At 42.9% G+C, this 11,347-nt stretch overlaps 1 protein-coding gene across 1 annotated transcript; it reads left to right on the forward strand.

Annotated features, from left to right (window-relative positions):
* Positions 1–80: 80 nt before the first annotated feature.
* Positions 81–4,607, forward strand: hpxa (hemopexin a). The gene is made up of 10 exons (XM_071480536.1): positions 81–224; positions 1,005–1,021; positions 1,138–1,215; positions 1,351–1,508; positions 1,637–1,790; positions 2,209–2,421; positions 2,690–2,785; positions 3,438–3,568; positions 3,663–3,810; positions 4,032–4,607. The coding sequence occupies exons 1-10, from the start codon at positions 169–171 to the stop codon at positions 4,259–4,261; spliced, it is 1,281 nt and encodes a 426-aa protein (XP_071336637.1). The 5' UTR covers positions 81–168; the 3' UTR covers positions 4,262–4,607.
* The last annotated feature ends 6,740 nt before the right edge of the window (positions 4,608–11,347 follow it).

The following is an 11,347-nucleotide window of genomic DNA, read 5'->3' on the forward strand; positions in this document are numbered from 1 at the left end:
CCCAGTGTGTCTGCACATTGTCTACTCCTCCTTCTTTGGTACCCAACGTGACCTTGCTCATGCAAACTGGACTATGATATAAATGGTGGCTGCAGCAGCAGCAGGGTACCTTTTGCCCAGCTCTCTCCAGCCTCCTCCAGTCTCTCCTGGACCAGAGGACTGCTCGCCATGAAGCTGCTCGCCCACATCCTGTGTCTCTCCCTGGCCCTGGCATGGGCTCAGTCGTAAGTAGTCAAGGGGACAACACTAATGTAGTCTGTAAACTTTTTAAATCTTGTTCTCCTACCCTCCAGGCAGCTGCTGGTTTCACTTTTTTCAGTGGAGAGATTTAAACTCCTCTTGCTTCAGTTATATAGTCCATCAGAGTGAACATAATGTTATGTCACTGGTGCATACCAGTGCAGTCTAAAGTTCGTATTTGTCAGTACTGCATTATCATACATCAATACCTGAACTCTGCCAATAGTAAATGTAGATATACTTTTTTACTTGCATACTTTGGAAATTTGCAACAGTAATGTAAAGTATGAATGATTTTTAGTAAATATTTAGACTACAAAAAAAGCATAATAATTGGTATGGTCCACCAGTAAAGGCCCCATAGATGCAGTGTCAGGTTAAAGCTTGGAGGGAAAGTGTAAGTGTAGTCTTAAATTCATGGCATCATGAATGTGAATATTTCACTCAGCCTGATCTCAGTGTTAGCACAAACAGAAAGGAGGCAAGGAGGAAAGTTAAGATGAACATTATGGTTTTTATTTTCTTATTGTCTTCAGAAGTTTAAAAAAAATGTAGTCATATGCTTTATGTAAACAAAGACATCATCATTTTGCACAGCATTTTTCAACATCAGACACAATTTCAAATTCTAAGCTGATCAAGGTGCATTTCTTGATTTTAACTTGGCTGCTGCTGCAAATTGCACCTAAAATCCTGATTGTTAAACAGCCTCATCCTCTGAAGTGAGAATAATTCAAAAATCTTTTTCTGTTCTATTCATCCAGGCAAGACCATGCATTAGGTGAGTTGATGGAAAGCATCACACTCATTTTGACATACACTATTTTGACATATTGTCCAGACATTTGTTATTATTAATGTTACCACTTTATTTCACATGGCCATGATATTCTGCAGCTGTCCTCGACCGTTGTGAAGGGCTTGAGATGGACGCTGTTGCAGTGAACGAAGAGGGAATCCCATACTTTTTCAAGGGCAAGTCCCTACATATTGAGGATTCATGATCCTAAACACATAACTTAACGTGTCAGTTGGTTGCAGTGCACTAAGTCACTAAGTCAATAATTGTGCTTTCTGTGAACTTGTGTTGTGTCCTGTATTTCCTGTTAGGTGACCATCTGTTCAAAGGCTTCCATGGCAAAGCAGAGCTGTCTAATGAGTCCTTCGCTGAGTTGGATGACCATCACCACCTCGGCCATGTAGATGCTGCTTTCCGCATGCACTACGAGGACAACCCCACCGACCACGATCACATGTTCTTCTTCTTGGTACGGTCCAGTCTTTTGATTGTGCAAAACATACAGCTCCACTCCAACCACACACAAACCCACAGTGGAAGGTTATTTATAACAACTTGTCCTTTTAAACTGGTACTTGTGGTGGTGCTTTAATGCAGGACCACAAGGTCTTCAGCTATTACCAACACAAGCTGGAGGATGGCTACCCCAAGGACATCTCTGAGGTCTTCCCTGGAATCCCTAACCACCTTGATGCTGCCGTGGAGTGTCCCAAGCCAGAGTGTGATGAGGACTCTGTCATCTTCTTCAAGGGTTGGTGCACATATTTGCCTACCTCATTGTAAGAAAACCTTAAAAAATGCCTTCAGCAGTTTGATCTTTGTTTATTACACTTTCATGAGTGAAAAAACTGCTGTATTTGAAGCAGGTCCAGATGTTAATTAAATATTTCTACGCAATAAGAACAAATATGGAGGATTCAGCAGACCATACTTGTGAATGTGTAACTGTCCAGGTCCACTTTGAACTCTCCTTTATTTTGTATTTAAAGTAAAGCTTTAGTTTCAGCTTTAATTTGAAGGGGTTATGTCCACACTTTTTTTCTTTTTATACACACAGCAGACAATAGTCCTACAATCTTCACCAAGTGTTGATGTCAACACCTTTAACAGCCTGGATGCTCAGAATCTTGAAAAACATCTCTAACATCATGTGTAATTTTATTCTGTAGGAGACGACATCTACCACTACAATGTCAGAACCAAGGCTGTGGATGAGAAAGAGTTCAAGTCCATGCCAAACTGTACGTCTGCCTTCCGCTTTATGGAGCATTTTTACTGCTTCCACGGACACCTGTTCTCCAAGTTTGACCCAAAGACTGGTGAGGTGCACGGCAGATACCCCAAGGAGGCACGTGACTACTTCATGAGATGCTCAAAGTTCAGTAAGTGAATGCAGAAAGTGAGTGCATGTTGTATTTAGTACTTTTGGAAATTGTATTTTGATGTTTTGGCAATATTGTTTTGGCAAAATGCCAATAAAGTACATTTGAATCTAAAATCATCAATCAGAAATTATTGAATCGTGTATAAGCAAACAATACATCAGTGTCAAATTGTTGTACTATGATAGGATAGTCACTAGAAACCAATGTTTAGCCTCAACAAAGCTGGAGAATATTAACATTAACTTTATGATTTGTCACTGTTTAGGTGATGACAGCGACCATGTGGAGAGAGAGCGCTGCAGCCATGTTCACCTTGATGCCATCACATCTGACAATGCTGGAAACATGTATGCCTTCAGAGGTGAGATCTTACAGCAGACTGCTCTTTCAGAGATGCTTCCTGAATTGCTTTGCTATGGGACCAGGGTGTAGGACTGATGGCCGACTCAACAGTTACCTAGAGTTATCTACATTAGACAGATTTCAGACATGCTTTTTTTGTTTTTGGACATTTTGCCTTTATTTATAGGACAGTGGAGAATGACTGGAAATGAGATAGAGTAAGGGGATGATATGCACTAAGGAGAGCAGCTAGTCAGGAGCCGACTCATCTGCTCAGAGCATTTGCACCCACATGGCATGTGCCCTAACCATTTGACTATTAGGTCACTCCTAGGATCTTGTAGCTTTGATGACAGATATGAATTAAGAGCCATTGTGGTTGTAAATCAGAGTGGATTACAAAACAAAACATAGTAATGTGATAACACTGATTTTATACATTTCTAGCCACTTACAGCCACAAATCTACCCTTCACCAGCTACACAGACAGTTCAGGTCATCAGAGGTTCACTTCGGTCCTTGTAACTTTCTCTTCAGTGTAATAGAAATATCTTTAATCTCTCAGGTGAAATGCATTTTGGATATGATCTTTGTATTCTCAGTTGTATTGGTGGTTCTTCTTGCAGTTTTACCATTAGCAGCCTTGATAAGTGATTCCCTTGTTTTGCAGGCCACCATTACCTGCGTAAAGATGAGGGCAATGATACATTAAAGGCTGACACCATTGAGAACGCCTTCAAGGAGCTGCACAGTGAGGTGGACGCTGTCTTCTCTTATGAGAATCACCTTTACATGATCAAGGTAAACTATCATATTGATCCTGTCATAATCTCTTCCTAAAAATCTCCTAAAACACATGACATCATTACTAATTATTATTTTCTTACCCCCTCAGGATGACCATGTGTTTGTTTACCGTGTTGGTGAGCCCCACACCCACCTGGACGGTTACCCTAAGCCTGTGAAGGAGGAGCTGGGCATCGAGGGTCCCATTGATGCTGCTTTTGTCTGTCGGGATCCTCAAATTGCTCACATCATCAAGGGTAAGGACACAGGCAGTATCTCAAATAATACACAATCCATGAAGAGTAATTTTAAAGACAGCCTGCAAAGTAATGCTAAGTGGGAAATACCTTCACTATATTCACAAATGACTAGGTGAATGCATCACTACTGGGTCAATGTTTTATCCTTCTTGAGCTTTCCACAGCTGACAAATAGATGCATTACCCACTCACATGTCTTCCTGTCTGCTGTCCTCCAGGTCAGAGCATCTATGATGTGGATATGAATGTCAGCCCTCGTGTTGCAGGCAATGAGCGCCCACTTACCCTCTTCAAGAAGGTTGACGCTGCCATGTGCAACTCCGAAGGACTCAAAGTGTTCGTAGGCACCCACTACTACCACTTTGAAAGCCCCATGATCCTTGTTGGTTCCAGGGCCCTGCCTGAGCAGCACAGGGTATCTGTGGCGCTGTTTGGCTGTGATCACTAAGAGTCTTGTTCGACAGGACTGAATGGATTGTGTAGAATGTCACATACAACACAGTGAAACATGGAAAAATGACAGCACTGGCAACATCACACAGGAGGCAACTAGTAACAAGTCACCAAACAGGCAATGATGCAATGTTTCACACTAGCTGTTTCCCTTCTGTGTTTTACCTCAAAATAACCTTCTATTTGCTTTATTTCTTTCTGGAAGGGTTCTCACTTTTCGTAATTAACCTCACTGGTCCTCTATGTAAAGTGTGCTACTCAGGAGTTAAAGGGTTCCACATGTTTTTCTGTGATTCCTTTTGTACAGTGTTGTTGTGAATAAAGAGGAGAAACAACAAACAGCACAGAGTCCACTTTGTCTGGTGGGTGGGTGGTGGGTGGTGGGGGGAGGGGGGGGGGGGGTGTTTTAGTGGTGCTTCCATTTATACGTTTCTATTTATGTGTTCAAAGTGAATTGTTCTGAGGCAGTTACTGTATTTAAGATTAGATGAAATAACTTTGGTAACTCATGCACAGTGAGATTTAACAAAAAATACTTCAGACAGGTCATAACAGACAACATGCAAAAGACATAACAACATTACAGTAAGACCAAGGTGCACTTTGGGAGCCCACCTAGCCACTAACCCAAAAACAGGACCAATAAAATAGGCAATACATTATAAAACCTGAAAGTGGTAATAATTAATGGCAATTCATCATCCGTACAGTTGTCATAAAGGAGGAAATTAGCTGTAGAGACAAAAACCTTTTGTACCAGGCTGTAAATCTATTATTTCAGCTGTTGGACATTTTAACATGGGAGTCTGTGGGGATTGACTCGCTTTAGGAGTCAGCCTCAAGTGATCATTAAAGGAACTGCAGTTTTTGGCTCTTCTGTGTTGGCTTCATATTTGAAGCCCTGGAGGTTGGTTCACAGTGTCTGCCTCTGAGACACAAACATAGCTGTCTCAGTAACATCTTCACTGCTCCTTGGCATTGATTCTCCAAGTCTCTGAACTCTGGTGGAGGGATGAACACCATTCTTCCAAAAGATATTTCCTCATTTTCTGAGTTTTGATGATGGCGATGGAGAGGGCTGCGTAACACATCAGTCCAAACTCTCCCATAGATGTTCAACTGGGTTGAGATCCGGTGACTGTGAAGGACATAGAGTATGATTCACTTTTTCATACTCATCAAATCATTCAGTGACCCCTCATGCCCTCAACTCATTTTTCAGGTTTTTACTTTAATTGATCTCTCTCTCTCTCTCCCTCTCTCCATCTCTCTCCCTCTGTCTCATATTTGACACACACACACACACACACACACACACACACACACACACACAGACACACACATACAGTGAATGCTTATCTGTAGAAATGTTTTATATTTCTTCCTGCTCTCCTGTTCTGCTGAGCACTGTGTAGTGGCTTAGGGAATGAGTCTATCAAGTGCACTGACTGGACACTGTCTAAAGCTGAGTGGGACATTGGACCTCTAGGTACAATGCTAAAACAAGCACAGATTCTGGTCTTTCACCAGTAGAGGGCACAAGAGTTCCACATCAGGAACCAGCAGGATCGTTGAGACAGTTTAACTTCAGGTTTTCTTCACTGTGTGTCTCAGTCTTGTTTCTCTCCAGCAGAGCAGCACAGATAAGTCAGTGCAGGTGTGATATCTTATTCCTCTGAGGCATATAATGAGATAGAGATTTGAGTTAACCACAGGGAACTTTGGTGTAACACTGAAATGTGGAAGGCAGGAAATCTGGTTGACAGAAACCTGTAGTTTTCTATCTGGTGGATAGATCTGAAGCAACTCAAATATTCTGTGCACGTTTCTGCAAAATGCTTATTATTTAACTTAACTTATTGTTCAAGTTACTTTATAGTTATAGGCAATGTTCAAACAGATGCCAAATATGTACGGTTTTCCTGTTGTCATATCTAAGGTTCAAATTGCAGGTAAAGTTTCAAATTTCTGAATGTTTACTGTTACAACACAGCAATTACATTTTTTAACACAACAGTCAGTGCACAGGCCTTAAGGCTGTGTGGCTGAATAAGGCCTGCTGCTGTCTTCATCTTTTACTGTTCTAGGATTTTACTGACTCAGATCTTGTGTTTTTGCTTTCCAGTCAAGTATCATATTCTCATTACAGTCGTACTCCAGTCCCGGCCTCAAGTGTCCAATGTACAGCTCTTCTCATATGGTAACAGATGAGAAATAAACAAAATTTAATTAGTTGGAAACGGTGGTTAATGTGCCCTCGTTTGCTACACAGGTCGAACAGAAGACGACTGTGATGTTTGACAACAGGAGCTTTGCATGATTTTGGGGTTCTCCCTCCCGTTCTCAGTGACCTGTTGTACATCATACGGCTCCAAACTGAGGCAATGGGGTGATGTCAGCTTCATGAACGGGGCCGAAGTCTCTGATAACAGCATGCTTCATTGGATCACACAATCCCTTACTTCACCCCACTGCCTGCTGTGATGACAATGGAGGGGGAAACACTGAGGCCCTTCAGCAGCCCTGATATGATGCCACAGTCACCCACAGAGGCCGCCAGCCCAGCAACACAAAGTGCTCACAAACTGCTTTTGTGCAACAGACCCTAGTGCATGTCACGGCTCAGACACACACAGCACTTAATGCACAACTCAAAGGCACAGATGAAAAGTTCAAACACTTTTCTCACAGTTCTCACATCAGTAATTTTAAGGATATAGTTCTAGTTGTTTGACATGGGGCTGTCTGAGCTAGTCATGCATAGTCACTGTATTACCTGCAGTAAATTAGGATCAGGATCTGTTTAACATTTGCTCATTTAGAATATTTTCAGAGCTTTATCTTCTCATCAAAACAGCACTTTCCTTTGGTACAACATTTTTCTCAATGCACAAGCAAACCTAAGGCGTGCACTGTATCACGCCACAGCTGCGTGAATCAAAAAGAGCTAAACTTTATTTTGTTTTGACGAGAAGATAAAGCACTGAAAATATTCTAAATGAAGGGTCAATTTAATTGGGTATTGGATTGTTTTGGTGGGAGTCTTTTAAAAGTGTCTTGTTTTTTCTGCTGACCCCGTGCACAGCAGCTCATCGCTCAGCTTCTGTGCCAGTGCTCTGCTGCTTCTCTAAACTGGCAGCACACTGATCTGAATCTACTGCAGGTAACACACTGACTATGCATGACTACCTCACACAACCTCATATCAAATACTATCACTATCTAACTATCACTTTAAGCTAATCACCCCTGAATCATGACTGCTGGAGCATTAAGTCCTGTCTGTGAAGTCATGACAACTACTCTATAATATTGTTAAATAATACAACAATAGCTTGTAGCCTAATACACAGAATTACAGCCTCATGACACAACTGACACCTCAGACCTGGTTTAACCGTAACTTTGAGACATCTTTGATTGCAGATTTTCTGTGACAAAATATTTCATGCAATACACACACACACATTTGTGACTATTTATGCTTCAGGATTGCCCTCCAGTAAGGACAAACAGCCGTTGAACTGATCGGACATGTACATTATGCTTGTGTGTGTGTGTGTTTGTGTGTGTGCATGCATGTCAGTTGCCTCCTTGGTTTTTGTGATGCTGCTTAATTAACTGGACTGGGAGGGTGACGGACATCTGCTCACAGCCTGTCGTTTAGGGTGGCTTGACCCCCAGTATGTGTGTGTGTGTGTGTGTGTGTGCATATCTATCCAACAGTGGACCTACCAGATGTTACACACTCACTGATGGCGAGCGAACAAGGGAGATTCTGGAGGTCCACTCACTGGCTTGTGATGGTGTGGGAGCGCAGTACTGGGCCAGCACCACATATACAAATTTTACTTTTTGTGCTCAAACCTCCTCTATGTTGCAGCAAAATGCTAGCCAGTCATGGTTTACCATGAGATGTTCGGGGGGTGGGAAAAAACCAAATACCTCCTGTAACTCAGTGACTTCTGAAGGAAAACACCAAAAGTGGAGACTGACAAAGTGCTCAGAAAAAAGTTCTTTGTGCAGTTAGTAGCTTGATGGGTTTGTTTGTGGGGTGAGAGGAGCAGCATCAAAACCAGCCCTGCTGTGTTAAAAGGTCTCTCTTTTAAAAGAAAATTACAAAAGCAGTTTTGCTGTTTTATCATGAAAGTAAGGTAGGGCTATGTGTGCGTGTGTGTGTGTGTGTGTGTGTGTAGAACAAGCAGGTATGGACACTGGCCAAGACTGTGCCAGAAAAACGTTGGATCTCATGACCAGATGGTGCCAGCTAGCGTCCCCTCTGTAGACTGGTGACCGCTAAAAACACTCCCTCAGATGTAACCCCGGTGCCCTGCATCAAACTGTCAGAGAGAGCAGGGAACCAGTCTGGTAAAGACACACCGAGAGAACCAAAACACACACATGCCTACACAACAATGATGTGGACAAAGCTCAGGGAAAAGGTCCTTTAGGCTTGTTGTCCTTCAAGTGTTTAACTGCATGAGCTGCTTCACTGCAAACATTTATGACAGTGAAGACACTTCAGGCTTGTTGATGAAAAAAAAAATATTCAAAGATGCTATCAATGAAATAAGACTCAAACAAATAGACAGAAAGAATTTAACAACTTAAATTCACAGCAGGAATTAGGATAATGTCCTGACTATAGCTCAAAAGTGGAACACATGTCCATTATAGTGGACAGTGACTTCATCAGTGCTGAGCCCCTCTCACACCACACACTTTCTGTGGCTGTTCAGCTTCTGTAGCCCAATTTGTTGTTGACATCTGCTCACTCTTTCTTTTCCTATTTCAGTCTCCCCCTGCATATGTGTCTAATTCCTTCTTACTTTCCTTCTTTCTTTCACCTTTCTCCTCTCCTTTGCACTACCGCTGTTTTGTTGCCCCCCCCCCCCCCCCCCCCCCCAAAAAAAAAATTGCCACCTCCACATCACCTAAATCCTCTCCTGTGTATCCATCCCTCCTCCTCCCCCTCTTCCTCCTGCTCCACCTCCTCCTCCTCAGTGTCTTGTGGATTGGGTTGTGTGGAGCTGTCAGACCCTGGCTGGGCCTGCCAAGCTGCACATCCTGGTCAGAGGGGAGGCCGGGGCAAATGGTCGGGGCGTTGTTGTGGGTCCGGCCGACCTCCCACCACTGAGCAGTGGACCCCCTCAACAGATTGAGCCTCCAGCTGGCCGGCACGGGGCCCGCCATGGCCCCATGCTGGGGGCACACATGCCACAAAGCACAAATTCCCACTTGCAGTCAAACACACACACATACACTAACATGTGCATGTATGAGGACACATGCTTGCCTGCACACAGACACAAACATACATATGGACACAAACACAAATCTGAAGTGCACTCACTGAAGTTGAAAGAAAAATCCTGTGTTAAACACAAAGGCATCTCAATATTTCTATCAATTGCCAACTAAAAAAATACTTAAGTTGTACATTAATTCACTTTGAGTTATTTAATAAGTCACTGATAATCATGATATTTAATAAGTTCCAGTGACAGTAAAAAGGATGACACATAGACAAATGCATGTGATGCAGGAGATGACAATTTCAGAGGAAAAAGTAAATTACGGAGAAAATTGTGTGTGGAGACTGATCTGATTTTTATTCAATGTTGGCTTATAAAACTAGAGGAGCCACAATCGAACACCTGACCTTCTGATTAGTGGATGACCCGTTTTACCTCTTGGACCACAGCCGCTCTCAGTAATCAGGTTGGACTCAAATGCACGACTCAGATCAAATAAAAAACAGGTCACATTTTATGACGGTAGCAAAGAGCAAAAACAAAGGATCAAGGTGAGGTGACGTCAGGGGACAGGCAGGAGAAGACAGAGAGCAATCAGGCCAAGCTAGAAAGTCCAAGGGCAGGATAATGGGTACTCAGGAAGGAAAAGCTGGCAAGGAGTGAAGGGAACTGGGCTGGTGTAATCAATGTGAGCATGTGGATGGGGAGAGTCAGGTGAATGAAATATGAATGAAAACAGGGTAACTGCAGGGCAAGTGGGTGGCTGTTAGAGCAGGGAAAAACAGACAGGTAGGGATGGATGAATACAACAGAGACAAATAATCATTACATCGCAAATGTTTTTCCAAATTGTCAATTTTTATGTGGAAGAACTGTAAAATTTGGAAAAATTGCATCTGAAAGATCTCAAAGTTTCCAAAGATCATAACCGTAACCATGAGTATAAAATAAGACCTCAAGAATGTTTCACTCTGATGTGTTGCTCCACTGGCATCATGGTTGTACACATTTCACTCAGCTTCATAATAAATGAAGTCACAGACAGATACTAAACACACCATAGTGATATTGTCATACAGCTGTGGAACAGTGGTTTTCTAAATGTACACAAATGTAAGAAGAAATTAAACGTGAAGAAGCGCCATTGTAGAGAAATGAAGGGATGAAAACGGACACAGTGATTGAAAACTGAGGCAGAGATGAGTCTGCACAAGTCTGAAAATTCTGATTTTGTCTTATCCCAAAGTTGTTGATTTAACTTCTTGAATGTGCAGGACAAAAAAGAGAACAACTAGAGGAAAACAGCAGAAAAAATGGAGGTCACTGTAAGTCTTGGTAAAAGTGAGTGATGAAATCATCCACAGTGGGATGCTGTATTTATGTTGTTACTGTAGTGCTGTGTTGTGATAAACATCGTCGTACCTCGTTAGGCAGCCACTGTACCTCTCTGCCCTTTCTCTCATTTACAGTTAATTCCCAGTTTGCCCTTGTTGAGTTCACTACCTGTCTCTCTCTCTCAGCCAGGTAAAATTCTTATCCTGTCTTCATTAGCTACACTTGCAGAGGGAGGCTTCCTGCCTGCCAAGGTCCTCCGGGCCCCCAGACACCGGTGCAGAGGCCTCCAGGGGCCAGAGGAGCCAGGCTGCACACTGTCGGTCTGCAGTCTGTTCTCCAGTTGTGACAGCGAACGCATCCTTATGATGACAATTAGTGTCTGTTAGAGTGCACAGATGAGCAGGGGAGGCAGGGGAGAGAGAGAGCGGGGGGAGTGGGGGGAGGAAGAGGAGGAGAAGGAAGCAAAGAGAGGTAGAGGGAGGGGGAGGGGC

This window comes from Trachinotus anak, unplaced genomic scaffold (genome assembly GCF_046630095.1).
Source record: "Trachinotus anak isolate AG129_WGS33_773 ecotype Australia unplaced genomic scaffold, CSIRO_AGI_Tana_v1 ptg000001l, whole genome shotgun sequence".
Taxonomy (NCBI): Eukaryota; Metazoa; Chordata; class Actinopteri; order Carangiformes; family Carangidae; genus Trachinotus; species Trachinotus anak.

Excerpts from the sequence above, each read along its gene's own strand:
- hpxa (XM_071480536.1), top strand. The coding sequence starts at position 169 with ATGAAGCTGCTCGCCCACATCCTGTGTCTCTCCCTGGCCCTGGCATGG. Across the intron at positions 1,509-1,636 it reads ATCACATGTTCTTCTTCTTG|GACCACAAGGTCTTCAGCTA; the intron begins GTACGGTCCAGT and ends GCTTTAATGCAG. Across the intron at positions 1,791-2,208 it reads CTCTGTCATCTTCTTCAAGG|GAGACGACATCTACCACTAC; the intron begins GTTGGTGCACAT and ends TTTATTCTGTAG.